This window comes from Podarcis muralis, chromosome 9, assembly GCF_964188315.1.
Source record: "Podarcis muralis chromosome 9, rPodMur119.hap1.1, whole genome shotgun sequence".
NCBI lineage: Eukaryota > Metazoa > Chordata > Lepidosauria > Squamata > Lacertidae > Podarcis > Podarcis muralis.
Window position 1 is genome coordinate 2,960,615 of NC_135663.1, and position 27,092 is coordinate 2,987,706.

A 27,092-nucleotide genomic window follows, 5' to 3' on the forward strand; every position below is an offset into this window, starting at 1 on the left:
ACTCCAGGGGTATTTAAGTCTGCTTCTTCCATTGTAGAGCTACTGTGTTGCTGTCAGTAAAAAGCCTACTAGTTCTCTGTGGTACAGAAAGGTTGCCATATTTTGAAGAGCAAAAAGAGAACACATTTGCTGACAAGTTAGGAAATTGTTCTAATCCTGGATGTTTGAGGGATGTTTCAAGTCCCATTAAACTCAGTGGAATTTACTTGTGAGTAAACGTATGAGCAGGTAAGAACTACATTACACTTGTATATGATTTGATGAAAAACTTTTTGTAGATTCACAGATCAATCCGACACATATCTATTCCATGTAAGGCATATTGAATTTAATGAGACTTGCTCCTGAGGCTGCAGTCTAAGGCACTCTGTTATTTAAAAGTACCTCAAGGCTGAATCGTGGTTCTGAAAAGAAACAAAACCTGGAACCTACTTAAAAGTACCTGTTCATCCATAAAACTTGCTGGTTCACCTTTCAGCAGTCCCTCAGACTTGCCTTCCTCACTGAGTGCTAGTAAGGTTAACCTGACCCTATTCATTAGAACTGGGCAGGAGAGAAACCCAAATTCACTGAAATAAAACTAGCATGATGGTGGGAGTGTGTTTGTGTGTGTGCGCGCATGGAATAAGAGGCACATGCTCCTTGCCACGATGCCTTCGATCCTATGCAGGTTTCTTTATTTTAAATAATATTTATTGACAGTTTAAAGATTACAGAAAAAAAAGAAAACAACAAAAAGATTCAATAAAACACACACTACATTACATAAAAAAGAAAAAAAGGTACATAAAAACCATTACAACAATACAACAACAAAAAAACACAGATCCCATATTCCATATCTTTATCTTTCATTTGCTTGTTTCATTGACCTCCTCACACCTCCCTTTTTGTGTTCTAGTTTAATTAATTGTTTCAGCAAATTCTTTCCATCTTTCTCAATTTTTGTTGAGTAATTTATCTTAACAGTCTAACCTATTAATTAACTCAGCAAATCCTTACCATCTTTCACTATATTCTGTTATTCAATTTGCCTTAATTTATTTTAACCTTATCTTACCATAAAATACCTTAAAACTTAAAACTTAATACTTATTTATACATACCGTATTTTTCGCTCTATAACACGCACCTGACCATAACACACACATCGTTTTTAGAGGAGGAAAACAAGGGAAAAAACATTCTGAATGAAACAGTGGATGTATCATTTTTGTGCTTCATGCTGTGGCCACAGACATGTGATCTGATGGTGAATTTGGGGTGACCCAATGCAAAGATCCTGAGAATCCCTGTGGATCCATGCTTTGTAACCACATTTTTGCACCATTGCAGCCCCAGGCAACAGTGGGTGTGTGCTTTTTTTGGTGCAGGCTGTAGCCATGGGCATGCTATGTGATCTGATGGTGAATTTGGGGTGACCCAATGCAAAGATCCTGAGGATCCATGTGGATCCATGCTTTTTAACCACGTTTTTGCACCATTGCAGCCCCAGGCAACAGTGGGTGCGTGATTTTTTTGGTGCAGGCTGTAGCCATGGACATGCTATGTGATCTGATGGTGAATTTGGGGTGACCCAATGCAAAGATCCTGAGGATCCATGTTGATCTATGCTTTGTAACCACATTTTAAGTGGGGAGCGAAGGAAAAACAAAGAAGGGACATGAGAGGGGTGTGCAGAGAAGCAGCTGGCTAAGAATGCTGGAGAGGGATTTGGGGTGGGAGGAAAGAAAGGCAAAAGTTCCCCCCAAGCCAGCCATCTCTCTCTCTCTCCCTCCCTCCCTCCCTCCCTCCCTCCCTCCCTCCCCCCCTCTCTCTCCCTCTCCCTCCCCCCTCTCCCTCTCCCTCCCCCCCTCTCTCTCCCTCTCCCCCAGCAGCACCGGAGCACAGAGAGGAATTAGAAAGAACTACACTCTGCTTGCCTGGAGGGGAGGGGCTTTCCCTGCTCTTTGTTCCGTTTCAGCAATCACAGCAACGAAACAGAGGAGGGTGGGCAGTAAGACCCTGAGGCAGAATGCAGGAAAGCTGCCACTTCCTCTTTTCAGGTTTCCCTTCTCCGTGACTCGCGGTTTGACTTTTGCTTGATTTTTTGGCTCCAGGGACCACACATTCGCTCTATAACACGCACAGACATTTCCCCTTCCTTTTTAGGAGAAAAAATCTGTGTGTTATAGAGCGAAAAATATGGTAACTCCTTATATCATTTCTACTAAAGCTAGATAGTTTCATTCCAACATTTCCCCTAATATTCATTAATTTTACACTAATTCCCAATATAAAATTTTTTCTTTATAAGCTTTCTTCCAATCTTCATCCAATGTCTCTTCTTCCTGGTCTCGGGTTATGTCAGTCCTTATTGTCCATTCCAGCTAGTCCATCAACCTGGTAATCTTATGTCCTAGGCTCTTAAGTCTTTTCCATGTCCCTTCTGCAGATCTTCTTCTTCTTGTTTATACCTGCACTTTTCCTTGTCTTTTGTTGATCTCTTTTTTAATTTCTTTCCTTTCTCATTGAGGAGTAGGTCTCAGGGAGATTCCAACCCAAAATTATCTCCATCTCCCCTCATCAGACCAGCCCATTCCCCACATTCCCACTCCCCACAGTCAGCAATATAATCCAGAAAATATTTTAAAGCATGTTTCAAAGTCCCTCCGAGATTAAGAGCCCCCACAGCTCCAGACTCCCCCTGGCCCACTCCAAATTCAATCTTCAAAAACAACAGCTTATGCTCCTGCAGGGCCTCAGGTCTCTCCATTTGTATTACTTGAGGTGCAACAGCAACCTCCTCCACTATCTTCTGCACTTGCACTTGCCCTGTCAAAGCAGGTTCCTGAGTTGGTCCCTGAATGGTTTCTGTATAAGTATTCACTGTTTGTCCGAAGTTACTGACTACAACAGTCATCAGATCCATCTTCTCAGTCATCAAATCCATCTTCTCATGCATCTGCTCCAACAAAGCGCTTGTCTTGCAAAAAGCAAGCACCAAAACTTCCTCCAAACACATTTTTATTCAAGGTCAAGAGACTGGTCCCACGATCTTAATCTCCCAGCTGTAAAATCCCCAAGTAAACTGCAGCAACAATTTAACAAGCTCCCTCTAGAGGAGACAATTTCTATTTGTATCCATCTTTTTAAAGCAAGTCCAACAAAGGAAAGTTACTTTCATTTTTCAAATATTTTGTTTCTTTTGAATGCAAAAGGCAACACTGGAATCAGTTTGTTTCTCTTTTTTAGCTATCTGTCAAAAATGTTCCATTCACAGTCAATGAACATCCCCCAAAATTTCTGTCTCTGACACCCTGTTCCCAGGTTTGAGACGGTGGAAACTTATCTTTCTTTACTCTCTCTCCTGCAGGCTTGAACAGTCAAAGTCCCCCCCCTCTCCTGCTTCCAAGGGGGTTTTGGTGGTTATAAATGAAGGAAATTTAGACCTTTATAAACGACTTTCCAGACTTTAGCTTGCAAGGTTTTTGCTTCAGTCTATTTACAAAAGCGGAAGGCGGACTTCCTGTTTTGAACCTTCCCGCTTCGGTGCCAAATTAAGATGTTTCTTAATCCAATTTTCCATTTCTACTTACGGGTACTTGTTTAGAGTCCAATTGTCCACAGGAAAAAGTCAGCGCTCTCCGGAAACGGCTGTGCGGCTTCACTCCGCAAAAGTAGCGGTCGATTCAAAACACCGCGCCGCTCACCCCACGTCGCTTTGCACCCCCATAAAAGGGTTTCCCTGCGAGTAGGGGGGGGGGGCGCTCCTGGTGTCAGCTGAATCCCACGTTCCCAGGCTTCGTCCGCCTGGGATTTTTGAAGGGTCTCCGCCTTCGCCGTGGCAGCAAGACCCGATTTTTGCGGAGTGGGTTCCTCCCGGTTAGAGGAACTCCGCCATTGCCGATGGCGCTAACCCGGAAGTCTCCTATGCAGGTTTCTTTAGTCCCACCAAATTCATTCTAAGCAAGCACTTGCAGCATTGAACTGAGTGGGGAGGGGGAGGGGGGAGAAAGAATAAATGAATGTATGAAGAGGAGATGCTTTTTCAAAGGAGCAACTGACAGCGTGAAAAAAACAAAGGTGGGGCAGGCGATGGAGCTTGGAGAGAAGGGAGGGGAATGAGAGAGAGAGAGAGAGAGAGAGAGAGAGAGAGAGAGAGAGAGAGATGGGTGTTGTGAAGGAGCACTTGTGGTGAGAGAAAGCTCGAGTGGGGTGGCTAGTGAGTGGGCAAAGGAGGCAGGATGCTGAGCACAGTGGGACTGCTCCACCTGCCATCCTCCTGGCCAGCCCTGCCCTGCCCAGCCTGCCAGTGGGGGCGTCAGCATGGTTGGCGCTTTCTTCGAAAGCACAGCAGCTGCTGCTGCTTTCCTCCTCCTTTCCCCGGTGTACTGGATGCCTCCTCTTCCTGGAGCCTCTTTGTGTGAACTTGGGCACACTGCTGCACCAATGGTGTAGCTAGGGCTTTTGCACAGCAGCAGGCTCCACTGGGGGTGAATCAAGTACCCCTTCCCCAAACAAACACTGCAAGTTAATGTGCGGTGGGTGAGACTCCCATGAAAAAGCCTTGGCTATTCTGCCTTCGCTACTGGGCACTGGTTGAAGCATCCGGTGTGGAAAAAGAGCTCCCTTAACTTCTTCGCTTGCAGCTGCTGAGAAACGTAGGAGGGCGGAAACATGAAACAAAAGATTGAGGCCAGCTGTGCTTCTGCCTTCTCTCGGTTCCCATGTCAGGTCCAAGGGAGCCAGTAGAGAGAGCGATGGTTCTGGCAGGGTTGTGGGATGAGGGCACATTGGACTTGCCTTGCGCATGCACACTCTCTGGCTAGGAAGGAAAGCTCCCAGACACACCACTTCCCGGGGCACAGGTGTTCTATGTCACGCTCCTGGAGTGGGAGTTCCCAAGCACAAATATGCTCCTTTGGGGCTTGTCTTGGTACCAAAGGAAGAAAAGAACCCCCCCGCCCGAAATTTTGGCAAATTCTAAAAATCCTCAAGGATGGGGATGTAGACCCTGAAAAAGGAGATGTGTCTGGGAAAACCCAGATGTATGGCAACCCTACCACAGGGTGGAACCCAAGGCTAAGTTCAAAGATAGTAGGGCTAAGGCAGGATTTGGAGAAAGATGGAACATCCTCTATAGAAGTGCCTTTGCCTATTTGGAAGGTCTATTTCATGTATGCATAAAAACAATTCTATTAATCCCCCCCCCCAGTTTTCACATAATGCATGTTAAGAACATCATATGTTACCATTCTTATTTTTCTGTGGCTTCCCATATTGCTTTTATAAGACGTTATATCTTCACTCTCTGAACTGCTCGTTTGTTTCTAACATTACACAAAGTATAAAATAGAAACCTGAAGCTAACACATTTTTGTTCTTCTGTTGCTCAAAATAATTTCATTCTGAATTGAAAGCTCAGTCCTTGAGGGAACTCCCAACACGCTGGGTTTTCTCAAAGCATTTGCTAGGAATTTGTAGTCTTTCCTTTTATTTAGGAGTCTAGTTGGGATTTCTTTCACTTGTAATCCTTTGGATGTCAGTCTGTAGGTTGTTCTGAGTTTGCAAAATCTTGCCCTGTATGGTTCTTGTAGAGAATTGAACTAAGCAATCTCCTGGAACTTTCCTTGCTCTTGCAGATGCTGATTTAGTGCTGTGTGCCCTCTCAATTTGCTTCTCCATCTCATCTTCCTTGGTATCCAGAAATTTCTCCAATTCTTTAATCAGCAGTTTGTTGTTTTTTTAAAAATTCTTTTTATTGATTTTCGTTTAAATAACCAAAAGAAAACAAATCAACAATATCAAAAAACATCGATACACAACATAAAAGTAAAATAAATTTTCATTACAATTCTTTGTCTCTTTCTTTAAATCTTTCCTCTATGTACCTATTGACCTCCTTCCCTAGTACAAGAATACTTGGCTAGTTTAGATGTATTCAAGTCTCCTAGTACAAGAATACTTGGCTAGTTTAGATGTATTCAAGTCTCCAGGGCCAGACGAACTGCATCCAAGAGTATTAAAAGAATTGTCAGATGTGATCTCAGAACCACTGGCAGTCATCTTTGAGAATTCCTGGAGAACAGGCGAAGTCCCGGCAGACTGGAGGAGGGCAAATGTTGTCCCTATTTTCAAAAAGGGGAAAAGAGAGGACCCAAATAATTATCGCCCAGTCAGTCTGACATCAATACCAGGGAAGATTCTGGAGCAGCTCATTAAGCAAACAGTCTGTGAGCACCTAGAAAGGAATGCTGTGATCACCAATAGTCAGCATGGATTTCTGAAAAATAAGTCATGTCAGACTAACCTGATCTCATTTTTTGACAGAATTACAAGCCTGGTAGATGAAGGGAACGCAGTGGATGTAGCCTACCTTGATTTCAGCAAGGCATTCGACAAGGTGCCCCATGATATACTTGTAAAGAAGCTGGTAAAATGCGGTCTTGACTATGCTACCACTCAGTGGATTTGTAACTGGCTGACTGACCGAAACCAATGGGTGCTCATCAATGGTTCCTCTTTATCCTGGAGAAGCTGGTTTCTTTGTTCTGTCTGACTTTCGGTTTTGTCCAGCGTGGAGGATGTTTTCATGCCAGACACTGGCTGATTTAGTACTGCTGTAAATGGTGAAGGGTGGAGGTCCTGCAGGCTTCCATTGCACATTTCTGCTCCTTCAGAAATCTGAGCACAGCAGAGTAAAACACAGCAAAGTGACTTTCTGTGCGTGCAAAGTGTGCGTAAATCAGAGACTGCACTCAGCTTCTCTTTTACTCTAGAAGTATTTATTTACAGCTGTCTGTACCTAAAAGGGTCAGGAGAGTCACAAGAACTGGTTTTGGTTTTTGTGGATGACATAATTCATGTCTCAAGGTGCAGAAGTTTGCCAAAGAGCTTGGAAAACGTTTCCAACTCAAGAACCTGGGTTCAGTGAGTTTACCTAGGGGTACAGATAGACAGGTCTGAAGATGGAAGCTTCTTGCTCAGTCAGAAAGGCAAGATTGAGCAGTTGCTTGAGAAGTTCAGAATGTCTGATTGTGCAGGGGTTAGAACACCCATGGAGACAAGCTACGTGAAAGACAGTCAGCTAGCGGAATGCACTGAGTTTGAGAAAGCTGAGAACTTTCAGTCAGCTCTGGGTAGTCTGCTGTATCTTTCCCAGTGGAGCAGGGAAGCTACAAGTCCAAGTGTGCAAGCCTGGAATGGTATTAAACGGGTCCTGCGTCACCTGCAAGATACCAAAGACTTTTGCCTTAAGCTGTCAGCTACAGGTGACGCCAAGCTCACGTGCTGAGCAGATAGCAACTGGGCGAATCTGGATGACAGGAAGTCTGTATCTGGGATGGTAATAATGTTTGGGGAATATCTAGTTGGGAGGAAGTCCCGGAAGCAGAGTCTCATTGCACTGTCCTCTACTGAAGCTGAGTTCAGTGCACTGTCAGACCTGTGCTGGGAACAGGAGTTCTACAGATGTCTGGTTCAAGAAATCTGTGGGGAGTGTTGCTTGCCCATCACTGTTTGGGAGGGCAATCAACCCTGTCTGAAGTCAGCAGAGTCTGGGCAGTTTAAGGCCAGAACCAAACTGTGAGGAGAATCAGAACTTACAGGGTTAAACAGTTCTGTGTGAAGTCTCACATTCTGAGGCGTGGTTTTGTTCACATACAGGAATCTTTCTTTGTGTGTAAGTTACTTTCGCTTTTAGCTGTTGAGCCGGAGAGGATGTCCGCTGGTCCTCCGGGCTGATTTATGATGTTTTTCTGTACCTAATTAAAGCCTTCTTAGATAGCAAGAAGCCTGCGAACAGACTTTGATTTATCACCCACACAAAGCACTAACCGCTGCTGCAAAACTCTGCTTGGAGCCAGGAAGAAAGCTTAAGGCTCACATTTGGCACAGGGAAGTGTGCCGGACACCATTACATCTGGACATACGTTTCCAGAATGTGTGTCAGAGTGTCCAGACAGGCTTGGTGAAGTTGCAGTACTTCCCAAGCCAGAAGAACCTGGCAGATTCCTTTGAGCTTCCTTTGAGCTTCCAGCGTCATGGGGAGTTCTGTGAAGGTTTGGTTTTGGGGTAAGTGGTGATACTTACAAGCCCCGAGCAGCACAGGACGAGAGGGAGTGTGAGGGGAATCAGAGCTTACAGGGTTAACAGCTCAGAGTCCTAGTGTCATCCTGCCTGTTCTGGGGAGGAGCTTTCTGTGGATCAAGTCTTGTGATCGATTATGCAGGGTGGAGCTTCCTTGCTCCACCCCTGCCATTTGAATGCCATGAAAAGAGCAGCACATGCTGCCAGTGCTGTGCCCACACTGGTGTGGACCCCAGTCTTGCCCCCTGCCAAGTTCTGAAGAAATCGAGAGCAGTTCACTGTGTTTGTTGCCCAGTGTTAACTCTACATGAGAATAAGGGCATCGGAATTTCCCAGTGATGAAGCCAAAGTTGTATTTGTGATTAGACTGCTAGAAAGGGACACCAGGTGCTGGGTGGCCCCCATTGTCATTGCCTGGCATGCAGGGTTGTACTTATGTGCCTTGTAAGGTAGTGGCGATGGAGATCAGAAGGGGCAATGGGGCATCAAACACACAGAGTAAGGAAACAAATATTGGTATGCATTGCAAATAAATACATGAAACAGAAAACAGGCTATGACTGGACCCTTCCATTCTCTATTTTTGTAGCCATCTACGTTTGAGCTTGCAGAATAAGGTCTTTTCATGGTGTTTTTGAGGGTTGATGCCAAAGAGTCCCATAATCTAGATGGCAGAGTGTGGATTGTGCATTAAAACAGCAGGGTGGGGTGATCTCTTGGTTTTGTTTTTGTGTAGTGATCATGAGATCCAGTTTCATTCATCTTGAAAGTGTCTTCTTAGAGCCAAGCATTATTCGGCACCTTCTTGCAAATATACTGTGTCACTTGCTCACAGTTTAATGCTGCCCAGCAACTTTCGCGGCAATTAAAGGTCAATACACCACAGTCGTGCCTCGCGGCTCTATTTGGCTCACCCCATTTCCAGAAGCTGAAAAGAAGAGAAATATCAGCCTTGATGAATCAAGATTGGATGTCTACTTCTTCACCCGCTCCCCTTGCCTTCTATCATTAAAAAGATGTTCAGCTCTTTCTCTCTTAACATCCACTCACAAGTGTGATGGATTTTTCTCCCCATATATATTTTTTTTAAAGTATATTTATTGGAATTTTGAATAGTAAAACAAACTTCACAATCAACCAAAAAAAGAAACACATCATCACAATCAAACAAAAACAGAAAAATACAATAAAAAACACCAAAAAAGGTAAAAAGAAGAAAAACATTAAAAAACATAAAAATCCAATTTTTTACTTATTGTTTTTATAACCTTCTTTTCTGACTTCCTCACACCTCCCTTTTCTGTGTTCCCTTTTACACACTCATATTCAGCAGTACTTTACCTTCTTTCAAATCTTATTCTATATTATACTTTTCAACCTATTATGTCTCCAATTTTTCCTTTCCCTTTAAATCCATTTTTACCTATTCTTTATAACTTAATCCCTTTGTGTCATTTAGTTTGACTTTGACATAATATCATTCAATTTTTTCACCCTTATTTCTTTAAAACATTTTTTACATATTCCTTTCAACTATGTCACTGATGCCATATTATCTTTACAGCCTGTGCATCATTTAAACATTCATACATTTTGCAATGTTTTTGCAGGTAGTCTTTGAACTTCTTCCAATCCTCTTCTACTAACTCTTCTCCCAGGTCTCGGATTCTGCCAGTCATTTATGCCAATTCCATGTAGTCTATCACTTGCATCTGCCATTCTTCCAGAGTGGGCAAATCTTGTGTCTTCCAGTACTTTGCGATGAGTATTCTTGCTGCTGTTGTTGCGTACATAAAGAAAATTCTGTCCTTCTTAGACACCAATTGGCCGACAATGCCCAAAAGAAAGGCCTCTGGTTTCTTAAGAAAGGTATATTTAAATACCTTTTTCAGTTCATTATAGATCATTTCCCAGAAAGCCTTGACCTTTGGGCACGTCCACCAAAGGTGAAAGAATGTTCCCTCAGTTTCTTTACATTTCCAACATTTGTTATCAGGCAAATGATATACTTTTGCAAGCTTGACTGGTGTCATGTACCACCTATATATCATTTTCATAATGTTTTCTTTTAAGGCATTACATGCCGTAAATTTCACACCAGTGGTCCATAACTGTTCCCAGTCTGCAAACATAATGTTATAACCAATATCTTGCGCCCACTTAATCATAGCTGATTTGACCGTTTCATCCTGAGTGTTCCATTTTAACAGCAAGTTATACATTCTTGAAAGTACCTTAGTTTTAGGTTCTAACAATTCTGTTTCTAATTTCGATTTTTCCACCTGGAAGCCTATTTTTTTATCCATATTAAAAACCTCTCTAATTTGATAGTAATGTAGCCAATCTCGCACTTTATCTTTTAGTTTCTCAAAACTCTGCAATCTCAATGTGTCTCCATTTTGTTCTAATATCTCCCAATATTTCGGCCACTTGGCCTCCATATTGAGTCTTTTACGAGCCTTAGCTTCCATAGGTGATAACCACCTTGGGGTCTTGTTTTCTAATAAATCTTTATATCTTGTCCAGACATTAAACACTGCTTTCCTGACAATATGGTTTTTGAACGCTTTATGAACCTTGACCTTGTCGTACCACAGATATGCATGCCACCCAAACCCATTGTTGAACCCTTCCAAATCCAAAACGTCAGTGTTCTCAAGAAGTAGCCAGTCTTTCAACCAGCAGAATGCTGCTGATTCATAATACAACTTCATGTCTGGCAGGGCAAACCCCCCTCTTTCTTTGGCATCAGTCAATATTTTAAATTTTATTCTGGGCTTTTTGCCCTGCTAGACAAACTTAGAAATATCTCTCTGCCACCCCTTGAAACAGTCCATCCTGTCCACAATCTGCAAAGTTTGAAACAAAAACAGCATTTTGGGCAATACATTCATCTTTATGGCAGCAATTCGACCCAACAAGGAAAGCTTCAATTTTGACCAAATTTCTAAATCTTTTTTAACCTCTGACCAGCATTTCTCATAATTATCTTTAAATAAATTCAAATTTTTGGCCGTCATATTAATCCCTAGGTATTTCACCTTCTTCACCACATTTAAGTCTGTCTCCTTCTGAAACCTTTCTTTTTCCATTGTTGTCAAATTTTTCTCCAAAACCTTAGTTTTTTGCTTGTTTAATTTAAATCCTGCCACCTGACCAAATTCTTGAATCAGTTCTAAAACCCTTTTCGTACTAGATTCTGGCTCCTGTAATGTCAAAACCAGGTCATCTGCAAAGGCCTTGAATTTATATTGTTTAGCTCCGACCTGGATTCCTTTAATCAACTGGTCCCTCCTAATCATGTTCAAGAGCACCTCCAGGACCGAAATAAATAGCAATGGAGAGATAGGGCAACCCTGTCGTGTTCCTTTTTCAATTTTAAACTCTTCTGGCACCACATTATTAACTATCAATTTTGCTTTTTGTTCTGAATAGATTGCGTCTATACCATTTTCAAACCCCCGTCCCACTCCCATTCCCTTAAGATTTTTCTTCATAAAACTCCAAGAGATATTGTCAAAGGCCTTCTCCGCATCAATAAAAATCAAAACTGCTCTTGTATTAGTGTTCGTTTGCAGTAACTCCAGAATATCAATAATGTTCCTTGTGTTGTCAGACAAATGTCTGCCTGGGAGGAAGCCGACCTGGTATCACTTCATTTAACACTCTTTTTAATCTGTTAGCCAAAATGTCTGCAAAAATTTTATAATCCACATTTAAAAGGGAGATGGGACGGTAGTTCTTGAGTTGTGTCTTTTCAGCTTCAGATTTTGGTATAAGTGTGATGAAAGCTTCTTTCCACGACTCCGGTGCCTTCTTCCCCTCCATAATCTCGTTGCACACCTCCTTTAATGGTTGAATTAGATAGTCTTTCAAAGTCTTATAATACTTGGAGGTTAACCCGTCCGGCCCTGGAGACTTGCCCAATTGCATGTTCTGAATGGCACCTTCAATCTCCTGTTCCGTTATCTTATGATTCAATATTGTCTTGTTTTCTTGAGATAGTTTTTGTAATCCATTAGTTCTTAAAAATTGGTCTAAATCAGTCTCTTTCTGCGGCCCCTGGGTGTAAAGTTGTTTGAAGTATCTCTGGAAGCATTTTCTAATCTCCACAGGATTCTGGATGTTTCTCCCCTCAATCTCAAGATTGGTGACCGTATTCAGCTTCTGTCTTTTTTTCAACTGCCATGCTAGCAGTTTTCCACATTTATTAGCCGATTCAAAAGTCTTTTGTCTCATTTGTTTGATTTTCCATTCGACTTCCTGATTTATCAATTTCATATATTGTACTTGATATAATTTAATTTCTCTCAGAATCTCCTGTGACTTTGGTTTCGATCTTAATTTTCTCTCTCCTTCTTTTATTTTCTCCAAAATTCTATCTTTTTTCTCATTTTGGGTTCTCTTTTTTATTGCATTCTGTTGTATCAGAAACCCCCTCATCACCGCTTTACTTGCGTCCCAGATTGTTCTTTTTTCCACTGTAGTTTTCAAGTTTACTTCAAAATAGTCCTGCAGGTTCTTTTGGGCCTTCTTGACAATCTCTTGATCTCTTAATAAGGTGTCATTCATCTTCCATCTGAAGGAACCAGTTGAAGTTAATCTCATTTCCATCTTTACTGCATTATGGTTGGATTTTCTCCCCATATTTTAGAATTCTAACCATGTAAGGGTGGGACACGGGTGGCGCTGTGGGTAAAACCTCAGCGCCTAGGACTTGCCAATCGCATGGTCGGCAGTTCGAATTCCCACGACGGGGTGAGCTCCCGTTGCTCGGTCCCAGTGCCTGCCAACCTAGCAGTTCGACAGCACCCCCGGGTGCAAGTAGATAAATAGGGACCGCTTTATAGCGGGAAGGTAAACGGCGTTTCTGTGTGCTGCGCTGGTGCAGGCTCCCCAGAGCAGCTTCGTCACGCTGGCCACGTGACCCGGAAGTGTCTCCGGACAGCGCTGGCCCCCGGCCTCTTAATTGAGATGGGCACACAACCCTAGAGTCGGACACGACTGGCCCGTACGGGCAGGGGTACCTTTACCTTTAACCATGTAAGAAAAACAACAACAACAACTATTGGTGTTTCGCAACTTTCTAACTTGTTGCAGGACCTTAGCAGAGTATACGCAGAGTTCACGAAAGCAATCAGTTGCAGGCAGGATGGACGAAGCAGGAATCAGTTACATGTTACTTATAGGTGTTTATTATGTACAGTGGACTTCAAGTTACTATTTACAGGAACAGAGCACAACATGGATCTTTAGCTCTCTCACCACATGACTCTTACACTAACACTCAACTCTCAACGCTCTACTAACACATTCCAGTCAATAGGCCATAAATCATTATTCCCATGAGTGAGCTTGACCAATGAGGGAGCTGTTTCCAGGCCTCTATATCTCCAGGCAGATTTTACTCCTTTACATTGCCTTGGCTGTTGGCCAACTCCTAATTGACTCTGTGTGAAGCTGCACGTATTCAAAATCCCAACAACAACTGTGGGTTAAGACTGTCTCTTTTCTTTTCACATGAAGTGATTTCTCATAGTAACCTACAAAAAACTGAGGGTGTGACTTTGGAAGGCTCAGAGGTACACACAAGAACTTTCAGTCAATTTAGTTTGGGAAATATCCAATGCAGTACTTCTGCTATTGCCAGGATTTCCATTTGTGCAACAGAACTGGCCCGCTCCCCTTTCCATATACACCCACATCCTCCTCAGATCTGCTCTGGACCGTTGTGGGTGTTGGAGAAAGAGTGTTGGAAGAGAGATCCTTACTCTCTCATAGCAGAGTTAGCACAGTAGTGATTGTTCTGAGCATATTAAAACCATGTTAGATTTGCATCCGCCTTCATCCACCTCATCTCACATCCATCACCCACCCCATGCATGAGGAGAGCAATGACACTATACAGAAACAAACATAGCTATGTCCTCAAATGAATTGCAAAATATAATCTATAACCACAAAGCCATTATAGGGTTGATTGAAATGATATGATATTTCTCACATATATATCTTATCTAAATCTAACATGATGGTTCTAAGTTTACTTTAATCAATTACCCATAGTTGACAAAGATATCACTCTAGCCTCACTCTTATTGTCACTTGCATTTTACAGTGTCCATTGTGTACTGAATCAAGTCCCACTACACAGCACTAAAATTCTGTGATAAATGTATTCTATAACTCCCTCATTTTTAGCTCTCTGTGAATCTATTAAATTGATATTACTAGTAATGGTGCAGTAGGTGGATTTTTTTACACCCATGAGATGTTCGGGTGAGATCTGCCCTTTGATCAAGTCTAAGATCACATACAGTAGTGGTTCCCAATTGGTGGTCCATGGACCACCCACTCAGGGGCTCCATGGTGTCATTCACATAACAAAAACTCCAGTTACAGATAGGTAGCCGTGTTGGTCTGCCATAGTCACCAGAGCCTGCAATAAACCCAGATGCCAACTTTGCTGCCACATACACCCGGACAACACCATTACTGGCCCCAACAACATCACACATACCATCTCAGGACTATTTAATTGCTCATTGTCTAACATTGTGTATGCCATCAAATGCCAACAGTGTCCTTCAACTCTCTATATTGGACAAACAGGCCAAACCTTAGGCCAAAGAATAAACGGACATAAATCTGACATCAAGAATCACAAGATAGAGAAACCAGTAGGAGAACACTTCAATCTCCCAGGACATTCTATACAAGATCTCAAAGTAGCTGTTTTACTACAAAGGAATTTCAGAAATAGACTGGAAAGAGAAGCTGCTGAATTGCAACTCATTACCAAACTTAAAACCATGGAGAGACCTGGTCTGAACAAAGACATTGGATTCTTATCTCATTATACATGACAAAGCCATTTTTCACCTTCTCACCCCTTGCTTTTTCCTGTAAGACCTATTACAGTCGTTAAGAGTCGTCAACAGGCTCATCACAGCTATCTGCCAATCACCCATTCCCACCACCCTTCTGAGTAATACCCCTCCCCACCTTCTCACTATATAGAAGGATCTGGCAACTTCTGTTTCAGTGTATCTGAAGAAGTGTGCATGCACACGAAAGCTCATACCAAGAACTAACTTAGTTGGTCTTTAAGGTGCTACTGGAAGGAATTTTTTTTGTTATAACAAAAACTGCCACAGATATATTAAAATGTTCAAAGGTAGGGTGGCCCATGGCGTGGCTTTTGAAAAACAAGGGGTCTGCAGTACTTAGCTAACTGGGAACCACTGGCATACAGGGTTTAATTTCCCAGCTAGTATGATACAACCCCATTGCCCGTTTGTAAAGTTTACTCAATACCTCTGCCAAAAAGGATTCGTGGTTGGTATTGGGTGCATCAATAGAGATGAATGTCATTGGATTTTGTTCCAGGAGACCTTGCAAAATTGAAAGCAGCCCTCTGTTAATGCAGTCTTGGTAATAAATGCCAGTCCAGTTCTCTGTTCTACTACCAAACTGTGGATGAGTGAGATCTTACTCTGACCTTGTACATCCATCAACACAAGCTGAAAAGAGTTGTTAGATACTTAAAGGGAACCATGAACTGTCTTAAACTGCCAGCTGACAGTGTTGCTCAGCTTTAGGTTCCTGCAAGTCCTTTTGAAGCTAAACTAAGCAGCACAAACCATTTAAAAGCATGCCTTCAGCCTCTTCCAAATCACCACATTCACTAGGTTAGAGAAGCAGGAAGAGGAGCCTTCCTGCCTCTGCAACCTAGTGAGAAGCAGCAGCCGCTCATCTGGGCAATGATGTGGAGGAGTACATATGTAGGTCTTTGGTAGTAGAGAAAAGTGCATGGCAAAATATATTTGGAGAGGGAAAGGATCAATTACATAAACAGAATCTGCAACTTCTTGGAATGCATGCCATTAACATATGTTTCTGCAGAAACTTACGTGACTAAAGCCTCTATTCCTGACAGCCATCTCCATTTCGCTTTGTTGTCTTTAAAGAGTCCAATCCAAAAAAGCTTTCTTCGGGCTTTTACTTCATTCACCACAAAGCGCTAGGGTAGGGGTGGGAAGAAAGAAAAACCAGAAAATTTTCAGTAGGAATGAGGAGCAAGGCAGTTCTCTCAAAGCCTTTCTAGACAATGTCCCTTTCTCTGAGCTACTATAGCGCTTTACAAACATTCAACAGGCATAAAACAAACACATTTCAAAAGACACAGGTGTCACCTTTGAAAGCCAAATCCATATTTTTGGAGGAAGCAGTGATCAAAACTATGGTATTCCAAGTATGGTTGCATCAAGCACCAAGAATAATTTTGTACTGAGGATGTGCTATTGTCCCCCTGATCCACGTTATGATGATGATGATGATGGAATCAAGGAAGCATCCCAAAGAGGAAATATTGTAGTGAAGGGCAGCTTCACCTGCCCTCACCGAGACTGGCTACATATGTCTTCCAGTCATGACACAGAGTTAAAATTTCCAGATACTGTAAAAGACTGTGCCATAGAACAGTTCATCTTGGAACCACCTAGCGGGACAGTGAGCCTGTGTCTCAAATACTCCAATTTCTGCATCCATGTTTGATGGTTGGTTCCAGAGACACTGGAATCAGTCTGGTTGTGGTATGCTTGATGGGATGACGATGGGGTCTCACCTATGTCTGTGCCCTGCAGCATCCCAGTAGCCCCTCTGCCTTGGTTAAGGGCTGGGAGATGGATATACCTTCCAAGCTCCTCTAGAGTCATCTCCATGATACCCTCATGCCAGAGGGTTAGGGTGGTGAGGGAAGCCTTTTTTTTAAGCACTCAGTACATCTCAAAGAGCAGAGGAAGAATTTACAGGCAATCCAGGGGATAGATGACTCTCAAGTAACTCCTCCTCCTCCTCCTTCAAGATCTCCTTCCTGACTGCCAGCTTCATTCTATTGGAGCTCAGCAGCTCCAAGAAACCTTAGTTAGCCCCAGATGGTAGCAGCTGTTCCCTGCCCCACCCACCCCTTGGCTTGACTGTTGGAGTTGCTGTATTGCCTGCATACAGGTGGATTGTACCTTCTTAAATGGATAGTGATGATAGGAGCCCTTTGACTCAAGGAGATCCCCTACCTTTTCAATACTCGGCTTTGATGCTCACCTGTTCTACTGCTGTTTTCAGAGAAAGGAGCTTGGCGCCTTCCTTCTCACAAAGATTTTTGGAATTCATCCATGATTGTGGCCCATGGGAAAACCAATAGTATGCCGTTGCAAAGAAAACCCAACCATCATTCACATTTTTAGAGATGATGTCTTTGAGTCAGCCAGGTATGGAGGAAGAAGAGAAAAAGAAAACAAGATAAGGAATCTAAGGGGAACCACCTTGTATGTCTGTGCAGATTTCAATTACTTTTGTGAAGTTCATTTCTCTGGGCACATGATAACATATATTAATCTAGGAAGCTCAGAAATCTTTAAAAAAAGAACAACATTAACTCATCAGCCCATGCTGATGCTGATGCTGCAGTAAATACCTGGGTGGGCATAGCTGGAACAGGGAGCACAGTCAAGAACCTCACCTACTTGTTTCCACCTGGATACTTCGGGCAGCATCAGGGCAGACTTGAAGGATGGAGAGGGGGAGTAGCTGTGGTTTATCCAAATTCTCTTTCTCTCTCTAGGCTAACTGTCCAGTTGCGGAGGTGGGGAGGGCAATCTAGAGTGGGCAACTGGGACAGATGAGGGATTCTGCTCGTTTACCACCTGGTTTGCTGCCCAGCAGTCTCCCTGCCTGAGCTGACAGGATGGTTCCAGTGGGCTTCCAAATGCCTCTGGGGGATTTTCCAGCTCATCTGAAAGTGGGTGGTGCTCCTGCCAAGTTTTGGCCAAACTGTGGAACAACTGGATAAAGATGATGATGACGACGACGACCATGATACTTTTTAATATGCTGCCCATCTAACTGGGTTTTCCTCAGCTACTCTGGGTGAATTCCAACAAAATAAAACACAACTGGAATCTAACCATTAAAAACTTCCCTGAACAGATGTCTTCTGAAAGTCAGATAGTTGTTTTTTTTCCTTGACATCTTGGCTTGGGCCATTGACACGATTGGTCCTGAGCTCCCTCTCCCACTGCATTCAGCCTGTTTGGCCCCCTGGTATACTGCAGAGGTTAGGGCAAAGAAAGAAGCTGGGAAATGGCTTGAACGTGTGTGGAGGAAAAATCTGGTTGAATGCAATTGAACACTGGTGAGGGCTCACCCTCAAGCCTACCAAGTGGCAGTGAAGGCTACAAAGAAGTGTTGCTTAGCTTCCTCCATTGTGCCATCCAGCAGAGCTTTCCTGGGTGGAGTAGGGCCTGCTACAGTCTGGCCTGAAGGAGATGGTAGAACTGAAAGCCGCTTTCCGTGATTTGTTTGCAAAGTATTTTGAGGATAAAATTGACCCTTCATGACCCTTCTGTTACAGCAGATAAATCTTAAAGGGTGTCCAGAGCAGAGGCAGTGGTAAAATCACTCCTTAAGAAACCCAGCCTGATCGGCAGAATATAAATAAATTGTTGTTGTTGTTGTTCCCTGGGCTCAGAAAAATCTAAGTAACAGTCCATCAGTTGCTAAGCTCACCTTCCTGGGCAAGGTTCTTGAGTGGGTGGTCGTGGACCAGATCCGGGTGCTCTTGGAGGAAACTGATTTTCCAGATCCATTTCAATCAGGGTTTAGGTCTGGTTTTGGCATAATGTCTTTAAAGGCAATCATATTTCCCAAGGTCAAAGAAAAAGAGGGGAAATGGCATTACAGTGGAACCTCGCAAGACGAATGCCTCGCAAGACAAAAAACTCGCTAGACGAAAGGGTTTTTTGTTTTTTGAGCTGCTTCACAAGACGATTTTCCCTATGGGCTTGCTTTGCAAGACGGAAACGTCTTGCAAGTTTGTTTCCTTTTTCTTAACACCGTTAATACAGTTGTGACTTGACTTCGAGGAGCAACTCATAGAACGCGGTGTGGTAGCCTTTTTTGAGGTTTTTAAAGACTTTGGTGATTTTTGAAGCTTTTCCAAAACTTTCCCGACACCGGGCTTCGCAAGACGAAAAAAATCGCAAGACAACAAAACTCGTGGAACGAATTAATTTTGTCTTGCGAGGTACCACTGTATACAACTTCCACAAAATGTGTGTTTTCGTGCTGACCATACTTCGCTTGTTTTTATGCACAAGTGATGCAATTTGCATTCGTTCCCCGTCTTTGCTTTCGCATCTAAAGCTTTATAAACAATTTTATAATCACTTTAGCTAATATCTATTCAGTGCTTTGTGTTTGCCTGCCTTGAGTCTGAACGAAGGATTCTGAACCCTGGGATTCTGACTCAATACATGCTATCCAGTCGCACCATTCCTTTCTTCCACACAAGGCTGCAATCGTGGAGGACCTGCACTGGCTTTTGGACAAGAAATCTCCTTGGATCTGGGGCCATGCTCAGAATGCTGCTTTCAATGCTGTCAAACGGCTGCTCTCCCCTGATGAGTCCTTACCCATTTTGATGAGACCAAGCTTGTTGTGCTTGCCTGTCACACCTCCCCATATGGAACTGGCGCAGTCCTCAGCCACCAGTAGCCAGATGGGTGAGAGGCCCCCAATGCGTTCTACTGCAGAACTTTGTCATCTACGGAATGCAATTATGTCCAGATTGACAAGGAGGCCCTTGCTATCGTAGCAGAAGTAAAGAAGTTCCATGACTACACCTATGGCCACCACTTCATTATCATAAGTGACCACATGCCTCTGCTGGGCCTTTTTGCTGCTGATTAGAAGACGCCCCAGGTCCTGTCCCTGAGGATGCTAAGGTGGTCCATCTTTCTCAGGGCATATGACTACATGCTGCACAACGTTCCTGGCAAGAGCCTGGGCCACGCAGATGCCCTAAGCTACCTGCCATTACCAGACATAGACGTCGACCCGTCCCCAGCCCACAGTGTGATGCTGCTGGAGGCTCTTCCCCAGGTGCCGCTCCATGCCATGGATGTCACCATACACTCATGTGTCCATCTCCTGTGTCCTCAACTGGATGTGGAGGGGGTGCCCAGCAGATCACCTTGATGCAGAATTCTCCCCATTTGTCTCCCAGCAACATGAGCTGTCAGTTCACAAGGGATGACTTCTGTGGGGAAACTGGGTCATGATCCCTGCTAAGCTGTGGACCAGAGTGCTGGAGGCTCTCCATGTCAGTCACCAAGGTATTGTCCATATGGAAGCTCTGGCCAGTAGCTACATCTGGTGGCCAGGCAGTAATGCAGCAGTAGAAGATTGGGTCCAGCACTGCCAGGCCTGACAAGAGTCCTGACCATCCATGCCTCAGGCCCCAATCTAAAGGTAGGAGATGACATGCACACCATGGTCAAGACTCCACATCAATTTTGCTGGTCCATGCCAAGGTCAGACATTCTTGATCATTGTGGACTCCTTGTCAAAGTGGCTCAAGGTGGTGCCCGTCTCAGCAATGACCTCCAGGATCGTCATCTGGGCCCTGCTGTGGGTCTTTCTTCACCCTACATGGCCTGCCAGACACCATCATGTCAGATCATGGAGTACTGTTCATGTCAGCCGAGTTCCAGAAGTTCCTGGCCAACAACCGGCATGTCACAGCAGCACCGTTCCACCCATCAACGAATGGACAGGCTTAGAGAATGGTGAGGACCACCAAGGAATCCCTCACCCAGATTGCCCAGGGGGACTGGAACAAGAGCTTAGTTGATTTCCTGCTGCAGCAGCACCTCAAACCCTGCATTGCCACAGGTTGAAGCCCAGCAGAGCTCCTTCTAAACCAGAAGCTGGCATCACTCCTGGATTGGCTGCACCCAAATCTTGCATCTGATCGGCCTCCTGGCCAAGGGGCTCCAGCGGCCCCCAGGTCCTTCACACCTGATGACCCTGTCTACATCCCAAACTATGGAGATCACCCTGTGTTTATCTCCACTGCTGTTACCGGGGCGACAAGCTTGCCACACCAGATGTTCAGGTCCACTGCCGGCATGTGGACTAAATACGTTGATGCCTGTCTATTGATCAATACGTTGATCCCCAGCGCCAGCCACTGCTACCATGCCAGAACACCAGGTGAACAATCAGCCTGACTCACAGGCTGATGTGCCTGATGAGAACCTGCGGCCCAGGGTAGAGCTGAGGAATGGGGCCCCAACACTGCAACACCAAACAGTGTGGAGGCAATGACACCAGTGTCACCCATGACACCAGCTCCAGCTCCATCAGGATCCCCAACAACCCAGGGGATGAGCTTCACCCATCTCAGTGGGTGAGGCACTGCCCACACCACTTTGATGAATATTTGTGTTGACAGGGATGAGTGTTCATCCCTAAGGGAGAAGGGTGTTATGTATTCAGTGGTCTGTGTTTTCCTGAGCTTGAGTCCGGACTAAGGATTCTGAGCAGCTGTGTTCTGATTTGGTACATGATATCCAATCATAGAATATTTCAGAAATCATTCCCCTTCTCTGCTTTTTCTTGCTGTGGCACCAAAACAGGCCTGTGGGTAGAGTGAGAGTTGCTATGGTCTGCAGGTATTTTATCCCACATGCCAATGAACCAATTCACTATGTGAGTAGGCTTGAGGGCTTCTTTCTGATGATGGGCTTGTGAAACAAGAGAGATTTTGTTGTTGCACCAATCACCCCACTGCCCAGCAGTCTCTCTGACCAAGTTGTCAGAGGTTGCCTCAGATGTGCTGTTCAAGAATCTCTCTTCCATGGATGGATATAGTAAAGGACAGGTCTTTTAGCTGACCTGAAAAGGAGGACAGCTCTCTGCTCTGGCTCTAAGAGTTTTCAGGTAGAGGAGGGGCTTTCAGCTGGGGCAGAATCAGGGCAGGATCCCACTGCACTACAATTCTTCAGCATCGTAGGGTAGCTTACCAATTTCCTTTTGCAGTTTATCATTTTTGATGGCAAGATGCCGCACTTCCTCTGATAAGTTTTGAACTACAGCGAGTATTTGGAAGTCTAAAAGATTTGAAACAGTTTAAGGCAGGAGTATCTGAAATAACAATCTGCAAATATTAAGAAAGCATTTCTAAACATTTTAAAACACTTTAGCCTGAAACAAGAAGCAGAACTCCAGGATGGGGTTCTTATGAATATGAGGGCAGACTTGATTCTCTTTGGCTGAGATCACCAATGGAAAGCCTCAGAAGACCCCTGCAGCTGGATCAGACCAAAGACCCATGCAATCCACTATCCTATTCTCATATTGAAAGTGGCTCATGAAGTATCTCTAATGTTCCCCTCCTTTGTCCTCCTTTTCTGCTGGGAATCACAGGGTCACAAAACAATTCCCCACTGAGTCACACAGTAAAGCCAAATATGCAAAGATTACTTTACAGTTTTCAATTATGCTTTCTGAAATCTAAGAAAATACAGGCACCCAAACTCTTTTCCTGATGAATATTGGGTTGCATTCCACATAGTTCTAAAGATGGCGTTCTGTAAGCTCAGGAATTTCTCCTTGTGCAATGCAATCTTCTGCCCCTTTCCCTCCATTCTGTTTTGAAGTTTCTCCCCACCCTGCAGAGCAGCTTTGGTGATGGCATGCAGGGAGAAGTGCGGGCAAAGTTCCCTTGTGCCAGTGCTAAAATCTAGCACTAGCACAAGCATTGTGAATTACAGTGTGATGGGGAAGGACAGCATTTCTAGTGGGGAGATGTGAGAATCACAACCACCTGCTTTTCTTTATGCTGAGCAGTGAAAAAGTGATAAACTCTGTTGGGTGATGAGTTTCACTGAATATTTTGCTCACACAATATGAATCCCAAAGGGAACTACTGGAATTGAAGTCCATTTAAATTAAACATGTTCTAGCAAAAGTGAGGATTTGTATATAAAATGCTTACCATCCTTGTCCTTATAGGTTGAATCAATCCCAACAACAAAGGTTCGAATCATTTCCAATCCCACTTGAAAATCAGCTCTTTTTTTCAATTCCTTCTGATCTAAGGAGGAGGTAGGTAGAAAAGAAATGAAGAAATTCTGTTCTAGCTTACTAGTCTGGTGACCTGGGGGAGGGGGATACTTGGTTTCAAACTGCTTTTAACATTGCATTTTAAATGCTGACTTGTAATGTGCCCTGGGAGCTTAGGGAGAAGAGTGAATAAAAAATCAAATCAACAAAAACATGAATATGACTTCTATTTTCTGCTCCCAGCCCTTATATTGATGTTTCCTGTCCCTTGATTGTGGCTGCCCTGGTGCTCTGAAGTCCTGTTTCCATTTGGCCTGTTGCTTCTGTCCTCAGATGGTTGGCCTTCCTTTGAAAGCTTTAGATTTTTTGGTGTCTAGATACACCTGTCCTCTTTGTCCTAGAGACTTGCATTTGCCAAGCTGCCTCATGCCCTGCCGTATGCTCAAAATATGTAAAGTCTTGGATCATTTGGTTCCCTCCCCCTGAGATTTGCTTACTTTGGAGTGCCATTTAAAAATGAACTAGGTTTACAAATAGGTCATGTGTTCATTTAGCCAGTGCTATTTTTCTGGAGAAAGAAGTGCCAAACTCACCTTGAATATCTCCCTTGTTCTCTTAGATTAGCAACAGAGCCCACCTGAGAGGGTCTGGAACAGAGTCCTGATGAATTTCGGCTGAAAAAGGGCCTGCATATATCTTGATATTTCAGTAGGCTCTGGACCCACCCAATTGGCCATGGCCTTATCCTCTGCAGCCTGTTTTCCCCAAGCACTTTCCTTCAAGGGACTGGAGCCCTAGCAGAGGGCAGGGTGGCGAGGACCAGGAATGGGGACTCTCCCACAGCAAATAAGGATTAGTTGGGAAAGGAGCAGAGAATGGCAACTGGGAAAGGGAATTGTCCAGGGTGTTCCAGGGACTTGTGTCAGCCTGTGCTTCTTGCAAGCTTGGCATGAGACCTACGCTACAGACTACAGACTGTGCTTCTGTTCCAAGAACTGGAACTCACTTATTCAGGGAGAACAAAACAGTGTCATTGCTCTCAATGAATGACAGATGTAACTCAACCCCTGATATCAAAGAGAGATGAAAGGGATAAATGGAAGGTGGATCCTGCCATCTCTTTTTGGAAATGCTATTGGCATTTAAGCAAAGCACATGACATTAGTTGCAAAGTATGCTAATTATGTACTTACATAGAAGGAAAAGCAGCAGTGTCATGGCAATAAGGATGAACATCTCAAGTATGATAAATCTTTCACCCGTTGGAGATTTTAAGAAGGTAACCATGTCCTGAAAAGTAGATGCTTGAAGAAAGAAAATTCTGATTTAGCCATCAGTAGCCAACAGTGTCCTTGAAGCTACCAATATGAGTTTGACCAAATTGCGGGAGGCAGTGGGAGACAGGAGTGCCTGGCGTGCTCTGGTCCAGGGGGTCACGAAGAGTCAGACACAACTCAACAACTAAATATCAACAAGCCAACATACCATTGCCACTCCAGGAAAAAGGGTTTCTGTATGCCGTGGCAGCCATCAGCCAGAGACGGTCAACTGTTCAAGGGGTGGTTATCTGGGTGGTTGAGCAGGTGGAGGAAGCAAGGGGGGATACCTTGCTGCTTGAGGAAGCTTTTCTGACCAATGTCTGGGTCAGAAGACAGTAGCCTTTGATACTAAAGTACTTTCTGCTCCCCAAACAAATGACAAGATGCTCCCTCTGAACACATAATGCCACATACAGAAGCTGGGCTGGACTGGCCATTGGCTGATATTTCGATGCTGCTGATGGGGCAGCAGACTAACTGAGGAGGTGCAGTGCAGCTTGTGTGGTCTAACCATCTCCACCCACCCCAGCACTTGCTACCTGAGGCAACTGCCTCATTCTGCCTAATGGTAGAGCAATTCCTGGCTGCACACAGTAAAGGAACACCACAGCCAGCAGCCAAGAGTGGGCTGAATCCTGGGGTTTCTATGGGGCTTCATGGATCTCTGGCACCCAAAGAGCTGTGTGGGCTTTTCTCTGCACTCCTCCCTAGCACAACCTGACTGTTTCCACTCCCTGCCTGTCTCTCCATCAATTTCCCTTTCCCGTGCCTTCCTCTACTTTATGAGAAACCTCATCCCATATGACTGTGCTGTATACAGACCAACAGTTTCTTTTGCTGCTGCTGAATCCTTTCCGGATGCTTCATCAATTCCGGACTTTTCCATCCTCTCAGTTGCATCTGTGAACCAATAAGCTATTATAATGACTGTGAACACATTGGTTGGATGGTGGGTGTTTTCCCTTCCAAGCTCAGAGTATTAGTCTCTTGTCAAGCATGAAAGCTCACAAAATTTGCTTTTATTCTCCTGCACTTAATCTCCCTATTACAGAACATAATTTTTAAAATAGATGCACATCTACAAATGTCAAGGATTTCATCGGTACAAAGTTGAAATGGACAACAACATCAGGCCAAAAATATGTCTCAATGAGGCATTTCCAACATTAAACTTTGGCGTCTATCAGTATTAGACAACCATTTCCTGTAAAGACATTGTTGAGTCCAATATAACTGAAATGTCTTTCTTTTTCATTTGCTGGATCAGTCTCCATCTTATACCAAAAAGATGTTCCATATGGATTCAAAGGTATTGAAAAATGTATTAGATAATATAGCATTCCCTCTCTCTGTCTCCACATTTTTATTAGTTTTTTAAAACATATCATTTCCAACAATCATTTAGCATAAATTCTTATCTTATACAAATTTTAGACTGCCATCAACAACCTCTGATGATTTCCCGTTCTTTATCACTTGTTCTGCATTTCTTAATTTCTCTATTACTCTTAATTATCATTAACTCATAAGTCTTTTCATAGTTTTTCTTGCAATATTTCAAATAATCCTCCTTACAGAACTTCTTGCAGTCCTACAAGCATAATCTGTTCATTACAATTGCTTTTCAAATAATTCATCTATTTACTGATAATATAGCATTCTCATTTGCATTCTATTCTTCTCTAAGCTCCTCGATATCTAGTTTATATAGGACTTCAGTAAGCATTTGTAAACAACAGTTATGAACTGACGTTAAGAGGAGCAGCCAATTAAATTACAGTATTTTTTTCCTTTCTTCAGCTGTGGACATCAGTAATATTGTATTGTCCTTTACTTATTGCCTAATTTTTAATCAGTTACCGTGTATATATTCCCGAACTGTTCCCTCATCCCCTAGTTGTCTAGGGAGATCATATGTTAGGGCAACCAGAGCTGTCTCGGTCCTGAAACCAGGACGGAACCCAGACTGAAATGGATCTAAAGCCGATGTTTCCTCCAGAAACCTACCAAGCTGTCCGGCAACCGATCTCTCAATTACCTTACCCAGACATGGAAGATTTGAAACTGGGCGGTAATTGGATAGATCTAAAGGATCTGGTGAAGTTTTCTTTAAGAGTGGGCATACCACTGCTTCCTTCAGCTCCCCTGGGAATGTCCCCATGCCAAGGGACAAATTGATCATTTCAACCAGGGGGATCCAGGTGACACCTGGGCATGCCCTAATCTGCCAATGATACACTGGGTGAAAGATTTTGGGTATAATATACAACTTGCAGTGTGGGAGAACTTAGGGAATTGGAATTTAAAATTCACAGCATGTTGCATGCTGAAAGGAAATTATATGAAAATGATATATCGTTGGTATTTAACTCCTAGTCAATTAGCAAAAATGTATAAATCAGGGTCAAATATATGTTGGAAATATAAGGAAAAAGAAGGCACCTTTTATCAAATGTGGTGGATATGTAAGGTAGTAAAAGAATTTTGGGAAATGATATTTAATAAATTGGGGGGAAAGTTTAATTCCCCCCCCCCAAAAACCCCCTCAAATACTTTCTGTTAGGAATTCTAGGCGCCGAAATCCCAAAGGAGCAGAAAAGACAATGTACATGACCATGGCTGCGAGGATGTTATTGGCCCAGAGATGGAAATAAGATGAAGTCCCTGCCAGAAAAGAATGGCAGATAAAGTTGGTGGATTATGCCGAAATGGCAAAAATGAATCAGAAATCAGGAAAATTTTAAGGCATGGGGAAAGTTTATAATCTATTTTTAAAACCACTGTAAACAGCTAAAA

At 43.5% G+C, this 27,092-nt stretch overlaps 1 protein-coding gene across 1 annotated transcript; it reads right to left on the reverse strand.

Annotated features, from left to right (window-relative positions):
* Positions 1–15,979: 15,979 nt before the first annotated feature.
* Positions 15,980–23,714, reverse strand: LOC144328920 (CD209 antigen-like protein C). Its single transcript, XM_077934584.1, has 5 exons — positions 23,615–23,714; positions 22,910–23,071; positions 21,936–22,022; positions 17,173–17,324; positions 15,980–16,093 (listed from the first exon to the last, which is right to left on the reverse strand). The coding sequence occupies exons 1-5, from the start codon at positions 23,712–23,714 to the stop codon at positions 15,980–15,982; spliced, it is 615 nt and encodes a 204-aa protein (XP_077790710.1).
* Positions 23,715–27,092: the final 3,378 nt, after the last annotated feature.